The 18114-nt window shown below is 37.7% G+C and overlaps 1 protein-coding gene across 2 annotated transcripts in view; it reads right to left on the bottom strand.

Annotated features, from left to right (window-relative positions):
• LOC124714625 (sin3 histone deacetylase corepressor complex component SDS3-like) overlaps positions 1-18114 on the bottom strand; it is a 100802-nt gene that overhangs the window by 25736 nt on the left and 56952 nt on the right. For both annotated transcript variants that reach the window (XR_007005640.1, XM_047243038.1), the window contains exons 4-5: positions 17005-17206; positions 15665-15842 (exon numbers count right to left, since the gene is read on the bottom strand). Coding sequence is in view for 1 of the 2 variants with exons in the window: in XM_047243038.1 (XP_047098994.1) it covers positions 15665-15842; positions 17005-17206 (380 nt within the window). In the remaining variant the exon portion in view is untranslated. The remainder of the gene's footprint in view (positions 1-15664; positions 15843-17004; positions 17207-18114) is intronic.

The raw sequence follows: 18114 nt of genomic DNA, 5'->3' as shown, positions 1-18114 counted from the left end.
CAATAATAAAACAAGGACCATTAGTAGGGAACAAGAAATGGGTTACTAGAAAATCGAAAAAAGTTTTCTAATTCCAGATGTGTAATTACCATATAAAACTGATTAAAGGAAAAACTCATTAAGGAAGAAACACAAGTATGCCTGTCACATTAAAGCAATCTCTGGAAATTGGTGAAGAAAGGAAGGCACAAAATAATTAGTTCTAAACTCATTATAAAAAAAATTTACACACTACAGGTCGATGTATGCAACAGCACGTATTAATAGAAACAGAATATACCTTTAATGTAAGACATTTAATGATCAGACGACGAAAGCATCTCCTCACTTTGGCTGTTCTAAAGTGACAGATATTTGATCACTCCCAGAATTTATCAATGATAGATATCAAAGCCCATATTTCAAACAGTTACATAAACAAAAGAAAATGGAGAGTCAATTTCATTAAATCTCTCCAAAGAAACATGTGCACCTGAGAAAGATAAAATAGAATGGACTCTGAAATGTAGCTATAATCAAATGGACAAATGGAGAATTGTATTCTGCCACATTTTGCAAACTAGCATACACAATAAATAGAAAATGTTCAACAACTTACAACTCATCTGACAACAGAGATGATACTAACAGCTGACTGCACAAACGACTACAAGGTACCTGTTAGCTAAGATATAGTGCAGCAGGCCCATGCGTGTGTGCGCAGGGCGGAGGGGGGGGGGGGGGGGGGGGGTGGGGGCATTCTAGAACATGATGAAGGAATCCTTGTTAAAAAAAGATCTGAGGAAAATGGAATAGTCAGAAGAAGTTCATATGGCTTACTGTAGATAACAGATTCATGAAGCAGAACTGATACCATATCAGTCAAAATTTGGACTGTGGTAACAATGCCCAGTGAACTGTTAATGAAAACAAGTCAAACGTTATGCACCCTAATGACATGCACCTTGTAAGCTATATGTCCTGAGAATTCAGTTTGCTACATGAAATTCTCTACAGTAATAATTAAAAAAATGGTTCAAATGGTTCTGAGCACTATGGGGACTTAACATCTGAGGTCATCAGTCCCCTAGAACTTAGAACTACTTAAACCTAACTAACCTAAGGACATCACACACATCCATGCCCGAGGCAGGATTCGAACCTGCGACCGTAGCGGTCGCGCGGTTCCGGACTGTAGCGCCTAGAACCGCTTGGCCACTCCGGCCGGCTGTGGTGCTCACTCATCATCATCATCATCATCATCATCATCATCATCATCATCTTGTAGACATCTGTTTAAGGAGTTGGGCATTTTGACTGCTACTTCACAGTGTGTTTATTCCCTCAAGAATTTTGTTATAAATAACCCAATGCAATTCGCAATGAACAATGATGCACATAATTACAATACCAGAAGAAAAAATGACCTTCATGACTCCACAGTAGGGTTGTCTTTAGAACAAAAAGGGGTGCACAATACCGCAATTATAATTTTTTGACAACTTACCAGTGATATGAAATGCCTGACAAACAGCAAAGTAAAGAGCAAACTGAAAAAGCTTCTCCTTGGCAACTACTCCTATTCCATAGAATTTCTATTATTGCAGTGTCTAAAATGTGGTGGGCAGAAATTACTAACACACATCTGTATACTGAGGAAAAAGTAACACTTCATAAATGTCCAGTATGTAGCAATATTTACAAATAATGATTGTAAAATTACTTGTTCCACATCATTACAGTTTATCGTGCAAGTAGTCCATCAAACATGAAACTAAACAACCAACCTTGACAATATTTTGCATACCAACAGTCTCAAGACGTGCTTGTGTGCAGGCATGTGTCTCATACCATCCTTTACAGATAAAGATTAATAGTACCACATCGAAACAATATTGATTTTACACACAATGCCACCTGATCTTTGAGTGTAATTTTCTTGAATCAAGGCCATAAATGATAAAAAAAATACTTGTTTTGTAAATAAAACTGCCTTTTGTTGCTGCAACTTATTTTTCCCCAGGCGTGTTTTGCCTGTTTCTTGTTTTAAGGCATCTTCAGTGGGGTCTGTACTGATACAGTTGTTTTATTTTAGATTATGAAACAGTTGACTTAGCATTTCTTTACATGATTAATTTATTCCTTACAGTTTGCTGTGATATGCGTTTCCTCTCATCTGATCTAGAGGTTGCACTACCACTTTATTTTCGAAACATAAGCGCAGTTTTGTATTCCGAACTTTTTCGCACTGTTCACCATATTTCTCCACCTTTTTTGCGGTGTACTATTATTCTTTTGCCACTAGATGTAGCTATTTGTTCGAACACTGTGCTTTTAACAACAGAAATATTGTAACTTCACTATGAGTTTCTTCCACTTTGGTTTGTTTACCTACATGTTATAAACCTAACAAAGAATATATTCAACACACACACACACACACACACACACACACACACACAGTGTTGCGAAGTGTTGAATACAAATGTAATAGCTCTTTAGAGAGTGGTTGAAATTTTAATGAATTTTATTTATAAGCAGATCAATTACCAATGGGGTCCCCTGTTCCAGGAGCCTTAGCAAATTTTTTTGTAAATCACATTGTACAGATCATTGTACAGTGCATTATGTTGGTTTAGGCATATGGATGACATCCTCTGCTTAAAAGATGAACCACAAACAGAAATTGAGAAACTACATACTGACTCCAACAAAGTACATAAAAACAATCATCACAATTGAAAGAGAATAGAATAACCAAATTAACTTTCTGGATATAACAAGCAAAAAACAAAGCAATAAACAACAAGCAAGTTCGGAATACAAAACTGTGCTTATGTTTCAAAAATAAAGTTGTGGTTCAACCTCTGGACCAGATTACAGGAAACGCAGATCACAGCAAACTGTAAGTAATAACTTAATCATGTAAAAATAAACGCTACGTCAACTGTTTCATAATCTAAAAATAACACAACTGCATCATTACAGACCTCACTGAAGATGCCTTAAAGCAAGAAACAGGCAAAACATACCTTGGAAAAATAAGTTGCTGCAACAAAAGGCCGTTTTATTTACAAAACAAGTATTTCTGTGCTTGCTGCAGAGGATGGCCATACAAACAAACTTGATGTCAAAAATCCTTTGTATACTTCCATAACTAGCCTTCTGCTGTACACACAACTGAATAATACTCCAAACATGGACTGTTACACCACTGCAACCCAAATCCATTTTATATTGGCATTCATCTCTTTCAAAGTCTTCTTTTCAGATGTTTTTATTTGCACATTTTTGCCCCACCACAAGTTTCTCACATTCTCATATTCTCTCTCTCTCTCTCTCTCTCTCTCTCTCTCTCTCTCTCTCTCATGATTGTCTCTCCACATCTGCCATAGTTGTCTGTCTTTCCCCATTTCCTTTTATCTTTTATTTGTAAATACACTCACAGTTCTTTGAAATGTCGTAAGCTCGTATATATGTACTCTCAAATTCTCTCTCTTGAGCAACAATTAAGAGAGATTTCTATTGTTCTCCAGCACTTGCGTAACTTATTATTTCCTTTTCCACAGTCCTATTTTCCACTCGCTCTTCACAAAGGAGGAATTCTCAAGTACTGGAAACTTCACATGCTTCTCTATTTCTACCACGTACAAGTCAATCGTGCTCTCTCTGTCACAGAATGAGAAAAAAAATAAATAAATAAATAAATAAATAAAAATTCTGTAATCTACAATAGACAGATTTCTAGAACTAATCTTTTTCTCAAATAGATAAAACAGTGATTCTACATCTATCAAAATTATTCATTCTATTCATTTTTTGATATACTGTTCAGTATCCACACTGTTAAACACCAGTATTTAAATTTCTTCTAGCACTGTAGGAAACACTGTATATGACACTTGGCTTCATGTAAGTCAGGGAAAAAAAGCTTTGGAGAAGTTATAGTTCTCATTTGTTTGAAAGTCATAATGAGATAGATATGTGTAACAGTTCTTTTATTTCATAAGTTTAGATGTTCTCTTAGAAACTCTCCTTCCCCTCCCCTAACGGACCTCATGACAAATTGCAACTGTAGTTTGCTACATCAAAGTAAATACATGTCTGAACACCAAGGCATGCAATAGATTCATTTAAGTAAATACAATAAATCTGCAACATGTAAGCAGATACATACTTTCTCTGTGAGACAGTGGAAAGTTTATACCTAAAAATAAACTTTTTTATGTTGTCCCCTGTAACATCACTTTACTTTGGTAATGTTTCTCCAGTATGTAGAATTCACCTCTGAAGCTCTATTCTGGAAGGTCTGTAAAACATGTCCACAGTTGTCATTATGTCTTCACTGAACTCTGTTTTGAATCAAGTTTCTTTAGATGTGGAAGAAACAGGAGTTACAGAGTGCAGGAACTACCAAAAACTGCATGCTCCAACCATTAATGCCCTGATCTCTCAATTTTCCAATTGTCAAAGCAGATGTGGAAAGATGGACTGTGTAGAGAAAAACAATTTTGTTGTGCAACATAGCAACATAGGTCTCTACTCTTGTATTTGTTCATTCAGTTGGTCCTTTTACAAGGAAATAAATAAGAACTGCTTTGGCACACATGAAAAAACAGAAAGAAAAAAGAAAAACCTTTCCAAAAGATGAACCCAATTTCATGTTTTTGATACAGGGTCACACTCTTCCTTCCACTGCTTCAATGGCTCAGGATAAACCAAAGCTGTAAATAGTGCTTCATTTTTATGTCAACCTGTTTCGAACAAAGATTAGCATCTGTGGCATATTTTGTTGCTTTTACTTGTGGTATGGGGCCTGTCTGAAATTAGTGTTCATTATGTGGATTAAAATGCTTAATAGAGCTCCAATTACACTGATACTTACAATATTTGTGGAACAACTGTCTGGAAATTCTGCATTTTGTTGCCTATGGTTTAGGAGGTTTGTGGTGTTGTACAGTATATACATCAAGCAGAGTTCACTAAAAGCAGTCACCATTCCAAAGAAGTTTTTAACACCATAGTGCTTTACTAGGCATGGAGGTGGTATGTAGTTGCTTTCCCTCTATTAATGTATACAACCATGTGCTCTGAAGTAGTTTATTGTTGCCCACATAACATAATTTGCAGCTTTACAAATACGCTAAAGGAAAGGTCTACGCGGAATACAAATAATGCAAAGAGTATTGAGACATTCGGTCACCAATATGCACAAAAATAATGGAGAATGCACGCATGGCTCGCTCCCCCCCCCCCCCCCCCCCCCCCCACACACACACACACACACACACACACACACACACACACACACACACACCGTAGTTACCATGCAGGTGTATCAATACCCCATTAACATTGGGGAACAATTTGTCAGGAAGTTAAGAATGTTCAGCCTTGTTTATGTGCCCCTGAAAGAATCAATGCCTTAACTCTACCATTAGTTGTTACCTTTATGCCTCCCATTACATAATTTTCAGGTTTGGTGAATCTTTTCAAGTTTTTCTATCTTTTTTTTAAATGCATAAAAGCTGTGAAACACCTAGCCGACAAGACATCTCCTTGGTGGGCCAATGTCTCATCTTCAGTAATATTATTATAATCACTAACTATTTCTCCTTTGAAGGGATGGTACACACACAAATATATGGCACAGCCATGGGCACCTGCATGGCACTGTCATATGCCAACCTCTTCATGGGCCACCTAGAGGAAGCATTTCTAGCTTCCCGAAACTCCAAAACCCAAGACCCCTGGTCTGGTTCAGCTTTACTGATGATGTCTTTGTAGCCTGGACCAAAGGCCAGGACACATTCCTCCACAAGCTCAACACCTTCTCTCCCACCTACTTCACCTGGTCCTCCTCCATCCACCTTCATAGATGTGGATCTCCTCCTCTCATAGCTCCACACAACCCACCAGTCATCAACAGTACCTGCACTTTGACAGCTGCCACCCCTTCCACACCAAAAAATCCCTCCAACAAAGCCTGGCCACTTGTGGTAGATGCATCTGCAGTGATGAGAACTCTCTTGCCCAGTATGCTGAAGGCCTCACAAGGGCTTTCACAAACGGACATTAACCTCCAGAACTAATTCACGAACAGATCTCCAGAGCCATACCCCCCACACTCCTAATCCCCACACCAATCCAAAGAAACAAACACAAAGAAGCACCCCCACTTGCTACCCAGTACCACCCATTACTGGAATGACAGAACCACGTCCTTTATCAGGGCTACCGTCATGTCCTGAAATGAGGGACATCCAACACATGATACTTCCATCCCCTCCCGAAGTGATGTTCTGTTGCCCACCCAACCTCCTCAACATCCTGGTCCACTCCCACCCCCAGTCCACTGCCACAGGGATCACACCCTTGTAGAAGACTGAAGCAAGACCTGCTCCATCCACTCACCCAGCACCACCTACGCCAGTCCCATCACAGGCTTGTCCTACCCCATCGAAAGCTTTGCCACCTGTGAAAGCAGGAATGTTATATACCAGGTCTGCACTTTTGCTTCTCCTACAAGCTTAAGAAAGTAAGCTCAGTCCAAAAACTAATAAAGCTGTGTACCTTTCGCATGTGTACCAACTGACGACATAGCGCTTCTGTCTTTCGGTGAGCAGTCTCCTTTATTCCTAAATAATTCATAATTCTCAAGCTGAATTTTTCATATATTATTATTTTTTAATTAAACCTTCCAAGCACTGTTAATAACCCCCTTTCTTTACCATTATTCAACAAATGCAGCACCCAACTTGTATAACACTTATTCACAGTTAATTATTTAAGATCTATTGCATTCTGTCTTCTAGTTTGCATACGATATCGGCTGTTTCATAGACCTGTAATTGTCTGTCATCCAACACAATACTGCACAATTTTCAGTACTAGTACTATGTGGCAGCATTGACCAAAATCACCTTCATGAGAGGGAAGACCATATTTGAATTCAGCCATCTATTTCTTAGCTGTTGAATGTGAAGAACAGCCTACTCATAAACTTTCAAAATTAGTTTGCTGACTGCAAATTCTTTGACATCAGCTGTGCTGGGCATAGATCTACCATCCCATAGTTACACATGAAAGTTTGTGCCAGACGGGGACTGAAACATGAATTTCCTTGCGGCCCTAGACAGGCACGTGACAATGACTTTGGTCTCTATTACTCATTGTCTCATTCTGCCTCTCATGGGGAAATTGCGAGCATTAGGCAATTAATTTAGAGAACTACAATAGAACATGTAAGACAGTATGACATGGGGGAAGTTTGAGTCAGTCCAGGAAGTGTGCTCAGACAGCCAAAGTGGTTAAGCCATACACTTGCAATAAGCAGGAAATCCGAGTTCGAGTCCCGCACCAGCACTTATTTTCATATGTCACTACTGGAAGGAAGACTGATACCTATTACAACGATGTCAAAGAATATGCAGTCAGTGAACTAATCTTGAACGTATTTCGTGGAGCTGTGGAACATCAACAGTGTGTGCTTTCAGACATGCAGATAAGAACTATTTATACACATTTGCGAACTTCAGAACAGTTTTTGTGGACAATAATCATCCAATAAAGTTATGATGGCTTGGTATTCCAATTTATCCACTTGAATGAAACACAAATACCACAACTACTTTAAAAATCTTTTCGTTATATTAAGCACCTAAGATCAGAATGCATACTTTGAGTATACGTCATTCATATCTTGGTTTAAGCAGCACACTGCCTGGTACTACCAAAAATGATTGCCACGCATTCCATCATTTACCTTCTGATCATGTCAGACAGACAACCACCAATTTTTATAAACACATAAGTATATGTACATCAATCCACACGTACCTAGGGCTCATTCTTTGTTGCAAGAATCTCAGTTCTCTTGAATTTTTTTCAACCAAAACAACCAATTTAAGTAAGTTACAGAATAATCAAACTTACATATGAAATACCATGTAATTCAGTTAATGCCTGAATGTCTCCGAAACTTAACAGTATTGATGAAAAACTTTGACTCTCAATCAATATGTGTAAAGTCCACATTAAAATCTAACACCACTCATCAAAATCATACCTGTCATATTTCATGTTATTTCTTCCACAAGGCTACATACTGTCAATATTTTGGCACTAACTCATGTATTTCTTGTCAGCTATTTACTTAAGGAACACTACTTGCTAGCAGCAAATGGAAGCCAAGTGCATATTTTTGTACGAAATTACATCACTTGCTCCTATATGTTTTTGAATGAAGTATGAATCATGATATTATTATATAGTAATTACAGTTTTACATTCTCTTATGAAGACCTGCTACTATTGTAATAAAGTATATAAAATGCCAGATCAAAGAAGTCAAATGTGTTAAAAAAACAGGCCTTAATAGGGTTTTTTATGTTGCATTTTTATTTTGATCATAAAGATTAATGTTAAAATGAAAGACAACATGAACAAAGATGTACCAATATACCGTAACAACAAGGGAAAAAGATTAAGGTTTCATGTCCCGTCAACATCGAGGTAATTAGAATTGGAGCACGCACACTGTGTTTCCAGGATGGGGAAGGAAATCAATGGTGCCCTTTCAAAGAAACCAATCTGACATTTGCCTGGAGTGATTTAGGGGAACTATTGAAAACCTGAATCTGGATGGCTGGATGCAGATTTGAACTGTCGTCGTCCTGAATGCTAGATCCACATGTTATAAGTAACAAGAGCTTTTCTTAAATATTAATCTGTTTCCTACTTAATGTAAATCAATGCCGTACTTTACCTGCTTGTTATATAGAAACACTGTAGTATTAATACTGCACATCAGATCCATTGCAATAATTACAAGTATACAGTACTGTGAAGAACAGACCAAGAAACAATCTGTAACTGATTTAATTTGTGTAATGTATGATGAAAACTACCAGCAGCCTAAATCGATGCAAGTTTTATAGCAGATTCAGAGTCATAGTTACACATGAAAATCAGTTCCTAAATCAATACAAATAAAAATTCTTTAAGCAATGAAGGAGTCTGTGTGCACCACAAAGGAAGTTTTTAAGCATACTATTTAGCCTTTAAAACAAAATAATAGATGCCAGACTCCCAAGGACCTGAATTTCATTGTTTATAATAATTTATAAAAAACAAAAACTTCTGTAACACAAACCACAACTTACAACCCCAGATATATGGTCTAGAGTGTGTCTGTATATACAAATGGCCACGTGCAAGTAGGACTCATGCTATGAGGATTCCATACACACTTATCTGCACAGATAATTAGTTTAACAATACATTTTTAAGAACAAGTTTGCAAGTATCAAAATACACGAGATAAATGGCTGGATCTTTCGACTTCACTGACACAGAAGCTTACATTTTTTACACAGCCAAGGAATTGTAGACCTTAGAAAGTGACAAATTTCTACTTGCTACCTCTACCTGTTCCTAACAAAAAGGGGGATCAAGAGACTGACATTGAAGTAATCCTATAATGGTTCCATTTTTACCCACTTAAAAAAAAGTACAAAGAAAGCAACTTCAAACAGCTGTTGTACAGCATCATATTTGTGCATCAGAGTTTGTAGAGAGCATCTGCAGAAGTACAAATGACAAGGCGCCAACAAACACATGTTCAATAATGACACATGCATCCAATTACATATAAAAATGAAACTGCATTCAACATCTACTAATGATACTACCGACGGCAGTATGGTTTGACAGGTTGGCAGCACTTTAACACAACACTACCATCCCAAAGCCTCAGTGGTCTATCTAAGTCACTGAATGATGGTGAAGGACTAATGACTATATGAGAAACGACATAGGAGACATGAACTATTTTGAAGACGTATGAATGGGAGTCTCAATGACAGCACTAGATTCACATTTTTTTAAGGGACAGGAGAGCAGCAAACATCTCTGCCAGGGAAAAGTAGCAAGAAAACAGTGATGGGAAAGATCTACATCTGTGTCTAACATCTACATCCACATACATATTCCACAAGCCACCACCTGGTTCATGGCAGAGGCTAGTTTGTACCACTACTAGTCATTTCCCTTCATGTTCCACTCGTAAATATGCCTCCATATGAGCCCTAATTTGTCTTATCTTCACGGTCCTTACAAAAAATGTATACTGACAGCAGTAGAATCTTTCTGCAATTAGCTTCAAATGACATTTTTGAACCAAGATTGCAACAATCTCTGTATCCTCAGCATTTTAGAAATTAACAACTATTTATCTGCTCTTTACAGGAAGTACTTCACAAGGTTGCCTGTCCATACCATCTGCACTGAACCCACAGATGTCTCAATCTATACTCTGTAGACTGAAGTCGCCTCCAATTACAAGGCTGCGACAAAAAGTAATGCCTCAGAATTTTTTATGTGAAAACTTTCAGTTTTTTAGATGTTACAACTATATTAACATTCTACATCTTTATTCTTCATTTTAATTTATTTGCAGCCCTCTGCCACTACAGGGCTATGAATTGTAGCGTGTAACATGGTAGTGTGTTATGTACCTATGTCACTGCATGAGAAAAAGCGTGCTGTAATCGAGTTTCAAATTTGAAGAGTTTGTCCTCACATGGAGCACCCTCCCCTTCAGCATGGCAATGCCAGAACTCTCACAAGTGTTGTGACATCTGCAACAATCCAACACCTTCTGTTCACTCTCATCGATCATCCTCCATATAGTCCCGACTCAGCTCCATCCAATTTTCAACTTTTTCCAAAATTTGGAAAACACCTTCGAGGATTTCACTTTGATAGTGATGGACTGGTGCAAGCTGAAGTAAGGTTGTGCCTTCCTGAACAAAGTCAAACACTCTACAGTGACAGCACCAACTAACTAGTCTCTCGAGGGGATACATGTTCATCCCCATCTTGAGAAATAACTGTGTAGGCGTGACGAATAAACATGTAAAATGCTAATAAATTATTTTTAGAGATTTCACATAAAAAATTCATAGGCATTACTTACCAGTACATTCTCTTACTAATGCATGATCTGGGTTTTTCTGAGTGTAGACTTTCACAGAATAATTCTAAAACTGTCACAGCAAAATTAGGTGACTGGTAAAGACATACAATAATTAATTTGAGGTAACCTAGACCAGCATCAAGATAACTTCACAGTCAGACTCAATACGCAATTTTGACTGTAACAGGCAATATTTTTGTCAGCTTCAATACACACTCCCCTTCCTTTGGCATCTGATCTGCCTTTTCGATAAAAGTTTAATGTCTAACTGAACATTTCAGAGCTTTCTACTTCAGTTTTCAACTAGCTCTTGGTTCCACAAACAATTTCAGCATGACAGCTTTCCTGGAATGCACTAAGTTCATGAACTTTGTAACAAATATTTAGGCAATTTATTGTTAACATTTAGACTGTCTAAGCGTCTTTACATTGTATGAGATCCGATTTTGCTCTCTGCGTATCAACTGGTGAATGTTCATCAGAGGATCTCAAAACTACCATCCAGCCTCATAGAAAACCACTTGCATTACAAGTACTCTGCTACCTGAACAGCTGTTCCTTTGTGTAGTGCACTCCTGAGCTATCAATGGGAGTGCTACAATTCCACACCACTTAACACAGGTACAGAAAATGATCTAGTAACCCTAAGAACTAAGTACAAAAATCTGATAACATAGTGGAATCTGTCAACTAGTAAATCTTAAGTGCAACTACAGATCTAGAAGCAAACATTCCTTTGTAGAGCTAGAAAGCAGCAGTATTTCATGAGACTTGCAAAGAATGAGGTCCATAGGAACAGATACTGAGCTAGTTCTGTAAAACTGTGGTTGATTTGTTGTATGTGAATTAAGGCACCAAACTAAAACGTCTTCACTTCCTCATTCGTAAGACAAGTCCATGGAGAATAATGTTGCTAACTGAAGTAAAAGCCATCTATACGCATGTTGCCATTCCACATTGAAAAGTTGTGCTGATATTTGTAACTTCACTTTGGCTAAATGGAAGAAGCAAAACAATTAAAATGAGAAGCAAATGACGGCGGTACTATCTATGCACATAACAATAGAAAAAAGCAAGCTGAACAGAATGCTGAAAAAAAGGTGCAGAAAAGTGACACTGACTATGAATGGAACAAAGCAGAAACACAAAAGCTTGAGATGGAACTTCAGAGTACACCCATGAAAATATATTGCACTTCTAATTTTTAACATGCATCAGCCTTTAGTAAAAACAGTTCAAGGACATCGAAATGAAGGTGAAAGTGAAAGCAGCTGACATGTTTATCACACCTAGAAAAATCCTGTTTCCACTAAGAAGTAAAACTCAACTTTGATGAAGACAGAAAGTACTTTGTAGTCTTTCGTACATGGAAATGCCCACTTAGAAGACAGAAGACTGTTGCTGGATCTATCCATTATTTCACGTCAATAGCATGTGCACTGCTGAACCAAACCATTATGACCACATTCCACCATGACACTGATGTCTGGTGGCATTCCAACCACGTGATGTGCTGCAGAAGGGTTATTTGCAGAACAGCGATGAATAGAGTATCATTCTAATGATTAAAATGGTTGCAAATGGAGAATCAAAGACTTTGACAAAAGGCAGATTGTCACGGCCTGGAGCCTGGGAATGAACATCTCTGAAACAGCAAAGCTTGCACGATCTTCACATGCTGCTGTCGTGAGTATCTGTGTAAAATAGTTGTAGGGCAGTAAATCAGCAGTAGACAACACAGTGTATGAGATCCACACCTCATGACTAAACTGTGGAGGCACGTTGAAGACAGGGCAGGCAGCTATCTATGGCAGATCTGATGGACAAGTACACTACTGGTGCAGGCACAAGTGTTTCTGAACACCTTGTTCAGTGCACACTGTTGATCATGGGGCTCCACAGAAAATTACACCTACTTTTCCCATGTTGGCCCAATACAACAGCAGCAGGTAAAAAATCATCAACAATGGACCACGAATCAATGGAAACATGTCACCTGGTTGGACTAATCATGTTTCTTTTTACATCAGGTAAATGGTTGTGTCTTGATATACCATCACTCAGGCAAAAAGCTGCCACATGCACCACACCTCTGGTGCTGCTGGGAGCAGCATTATGCTATGGAGGACAGTCAACAGGGCTTCTATGGATCTGTAGTAGTAATCAATGGTGTCATGACAAATACGGATGACAAACATTCTTGTGAACCACTTGCATCACTTCGTGCTTCATGTGTTCACTGACAGCAACAGCATCTTCCAGCACGAGAACTGTCTGCAGGACAAACCCAGAACTGTGCTACCGCAGTTTGAGTTGCATGGCAGTGGATTCACATCAATGTCTTACCCACCAAATGCATCTGACACACACCCCACAAAACCCATCTGGGATTCTATCAGGCACTAGATCCATACCTACAAACCCTCCACAACATTTAAGGAATTGCATGACCCTTACGTACATTTCTTGTGCCATATGCCCCCATAAATCTTCTGAAGATTGTCAAATTCATGTCATTCAGAACTGCTGCTGTACTGCATTCCAGTAATAGGCCAATACGTTATTAAGCAAGCAGTCATAATGTCTTATCTTCTCAGTGTCATGGAACTGAGGTGCTCATGAAAGAATTAGTTGTTACTGTAACATGACTCCAAAAATATTACAGCAAATAATACATTTTCTAGCAGTCTGCTACACTGACTGCAGCAGAGAACATGCAATGTTAATGTTTTTGTGGTTCACTGATTACGATTCCAAATGACGGTATTTTACATGTATGCAAACACAAGCAAACAAAAAAAAAAATTGAATAAACAGGGTGGGAAACAGATAGCCCAGTCCATAAGACACTCACAATATTATACCACAGCACAAGACTTGACTTACTACATTTCTAGAGGATTCTCTGTAAAAACCCTGTTCTCCACTCCCAAAAAGTAAACTACTGTACTTCACACCAAAAAATCTACTGCACACAAATAAAATGCAAATTGTAACAATATTCAAATCACCGAATGTGTAAACAGTACAGCTAATGAAACCAATGACTAACAAAACAGAAAAAGCTGACATACTAGCCAGTTTTCTACATTACACCACATGTCGCCTTGTAGTGCCCATATATTTTTAAAGAAGTACAGGGAGAAAGAAAGGAAACAAAAAAAAACATTTAACGTTTCATATATTTCAGCTATAAAATTAAATTAGCTGTACATCTCTTCGTACTGAGGTGTTTACGAACATTTGCTTGATAACCTTACTGACTGTTTGTACCATAAAGTCTGACCTATTATTGAGCACAACCTAAGAATTTTTAGTAACTTAGTCCAAGCGAACATTTCCCCATATTTCCCCAAAAATATCTTCTGCAAAAATCATTGCAATTATCATCTTCATTACATCAACTAAAACAGAAGTACACTAAAAACTTAAAAATACAAAAATAAACATGAAAGTAAAATAAAAAAAAATGAGTGACGGAGTTTTATCTCCAAAGGGTTTAAGAGTTTACATAAACTGCAGTAATTACATATTTTGCAAAGGTAATTAAGCTATTGTGTTCTTGCTGGAATATGTAGTAGACCTGCTACAATGAGCATTGATGGGTCTAGAGATTCTGAGGTGGCCAATGAGGAGTTTGAGCACCAACGTCTGTATACTCTCTATGAATGGTCATTTTGTTGTAGGCCTAAGTGAAAGCACTTAGTAACTGCAAGACCGTGTTGTATGCAAGAATCATCATCCTTTCTGAAATCAATCAATCAATCAATCAAACAACCCCACCTCCTCTCTCTCTCTCTCTCTCTCTCTCTCTCTCTCACACACACACACACACACACACACACACACACACACACACACACACACACACACACACAATATAAAAACACAGATGATGTGACTTACCGAACGGAAGTGCTGGCAGGTCGACAGACATAAACAAACACAAACATACATATGAAATTCAAGCTTTCGCAACAAACTGTTGCCTCATCAGGAAAGAGGGAAGGAGAGGGAAAGACGAAAGGATGTGGGTTTTAAGGGAGAGGGTAAGGAGTCATTCCAATCCCGGGAGCGGAAAGACTTACCTTAGGGGTGAAAAAAGGGGTATACACTCGCACACACACACATATCCATCCGCACATACACAGACATCATCGACCTGCCAGCACTTTCGTTCGGTAAGTCACATCATCTGTGTTTTTAAATATATTTTTCCCACGTGGAATGTTTCCCTCTATATATATATATATCCTTTCCTAAATGTGTGCTGTATCACCAAACTTTGTTCATTACAATGTTTCAAATCAAAGCCTTCATATTAATTCTCTCTCTGTAAAATTATCTACCATCTGTTGTGCAAAATATTCTGCTTTCTTATACTGGACAGAAATGAAAGTTTATTGCTCCCTTCAAATGAGTTACTGCTTATCAGTTTTCATGCTGAGAACTCTTTCATATTCCCAACACTCGTCCTATCTGCAGAGATGTTTCAGACCAGTAACTATGAATAAATTGAGCAAAACGTATGTACACTTTTCATTTCATAAAACTGGCATGAATTTTCTTCTGTTCTAACTTCACAGACTTTTATCCCTTCCATAAAGCACTGCTTCATCCTCACTCCTCTTGTCTCTTCTTTTATAAGTAATACAATTTTCTTTAAAATCAACTGAAATCAATGAATTCTGATAGGTAGATCATAACCTGGTTTTCTGATAGGTCCCATTAACTTTCCTCTATTAATTAATTTAAGATCTGCTTCTATTTCTTTCTCATCTAATAAATAATTCAACTGTGCAGGTGGAGGTTTCCGCCTCTTCTCTGGAATTGGAACTGGATCGTTTGGACGACGACGTAGTTTCCTCGTCATGACCGGTTTCACCTAGAACATATTGATTTATAATTACAGTAAGAAATTAAACTAACAAACGTAAGTTTCCCTTGTATCAAAAATAATGTGTCTCCACATGAGTTATATTGCAAGGAATAAAAATAATTTACTGAATTCAAAAGTCTTTCCCAATATCACACTTTTCCTGTTTTAAGGAAGTATTGTGATTCACTTTACTTTTGCTAGTTACAAGTGAACGAGATTTCACAATACACATCAAAAATTTGAAATCATGTAGTTCCCAGATCATTTATAAACATTCATGACAAAATTGTGCGCCAAACAAGAACTAACCCATTTCCTGCCTGATCAAGCTTTACGAACCAACTAAGCTTCAATCTTCCATTCGTCTCTCTCCACACACACAAAATCCATAGATGATTTTCCATAACATTTGGACTAGCGGCTCTGGCAGAAAATTTATAGATGATATCTTAATCTGAGGCATTTTACTGATGCTGTTCATACTCTACTGAAAAAATGTAAATTATCTCAACAGCATCCCTGTGGACCAGTCTACCTACAGAAGTCCAACTGCCTCGAAGGAGAAGCCTTTGGTAAGCTAAAGATTTGAGTCATTCCATGAGATACGCATGGATATTCCAATTGGTTGCCCACTGTCAATGAAAAGCAGAGACGAGTCCCAGTCAAGCGCACACTTGTCAGACATACACTGTAGCCTGTAGTTCACTTAAAACTGTCACAACTATTCTTATTTTATACAGAACACGAATAACTAAGACTAAAAATTTACGAAGATTTAAAATAATGTAATGAATGGCTACAGAAAAAGAAACTGAACCACGCCCAATGTGAACATTTAACAGGAGTGAAAGAGGAAGAGAGAAGAGAGCAAAGAGCAAAGTTTTGGGGGTAAGTTTCTAAACAACTGCAAAGGTGGAGAAAAATAAATCCCAGCTATAATGAACAATAACACCTTTTTCCATGTAAGTCTTCCTAAAGAAGATAGTAATTTTACTTCTCCATGTCTTCATTTTCCTTAACCTATCTTCTTCCTTACGCCCACTAAGACACACACTTATTCAAAAGTTTCAAGATTTAAGGAGACCACACTGTGGTTCAGGTCGAAAAAAATCTATTTTCGGTTTTCATCATATTTCAATAGATTACTACAGTACTTCACAATACTTACTTCCATAGAATCTCCTGTCAACTCCATAGTGTGACGTTCAGATTCTATAAGTTTTCTCTTTTCCTCCAAATCACTTATAAGCGTCTCACGAAGTTCTATCTTCTTTTCTTCAAATTCTTTTGCTGCTGCCTTTTTTTCAATAGTGTAATCTCTTTCCACACACTCATTTAAATAATCCCTTGAAATGATGTTTAAACGCAACCTGAAACACACAAGGAAGGTGCCCAAATTAGCTTTTTTCTCTCTTTCACACTTTAACCCTAGAACACTACAGGCTGGAAAATCTTAAATTACTACTAAATCACCGTGAAGTTTACTACTACACATTTTATTCAAAGAATCTCATAATTTATAGATTATGCATCAGTTACTTTCAAGTATTTGATCTCTAATATTATGTCACATATTAGATTAAGTACAGAAGTCCTGTTTTATACCCTACTGCAGTTTTAAATTTTATGGGAGTTTAGTAATCTAGGGTTACATACAATTCAATTTTTATCTGTAGTTCAGACACTGCACAATATTTCCACTGAAAAACACTTCGCTTCAAAACTCTTCACCTCTCAATTTGACAAATGAAATATCACTTAACTCCAATGAACACAGTAGCCAGAAAACAACAGAGTGAGATTATAAACATTACTTCCAAGCCAAATTTCATCTACTCACATCTATTTCTCCCACACCCAAAATGAAATAAAATCCAAATATTTAACACTTAGCACTTTGAGAGTGAAAAGTGATTTTCAATTAATATTTGATATATCAATCAAACAATCATTCTGAACTGACTCCTCAACCAATACCGAAGTTTCAAGCCACCCTTCGTTGGGTAACTACCATTGTCGTAAGTTATATGATCAATCTGTAATCTACGATGGTTGGAACTTAAATAGTGACAACCATTTATTCACAACTGATACGAAAGAGTGACATGTTTGCACCTGTTACTGCCCTTCAAAATAGTCATCAGTGTTGTGTAGAACCCATTTCCAGCTATGTGGAAGCCGTACCTTACCGTTAGCAGAGCCTGTTCTGTTGATGGTGCGTTGGAGCAGTCTACTGCCTGTCGAATCTCTGGAACAGTTCTGAAGCGAATTCCACAAA

This window comes from Schistocerca piceifrons, chromosome 1 (assembly GCF_021461385.2).
Source record: "Schistocerca piceifrons isolate TAMUIC-IGC-003096 chromosome 1, iqSchPice1.1, whole genome shotgun sequence".
Lineage (NCBI taxonomy): Eukaryota > Metazoa > Arthropoda > Insecta > Orthoptera > Acrididae > Schistocerca > Schistocerca piceifrons.
Note: the sequence above shows the minus strand (reverse complement) of the source record. Positions and strands in the feature narration are given on the sequence as shown.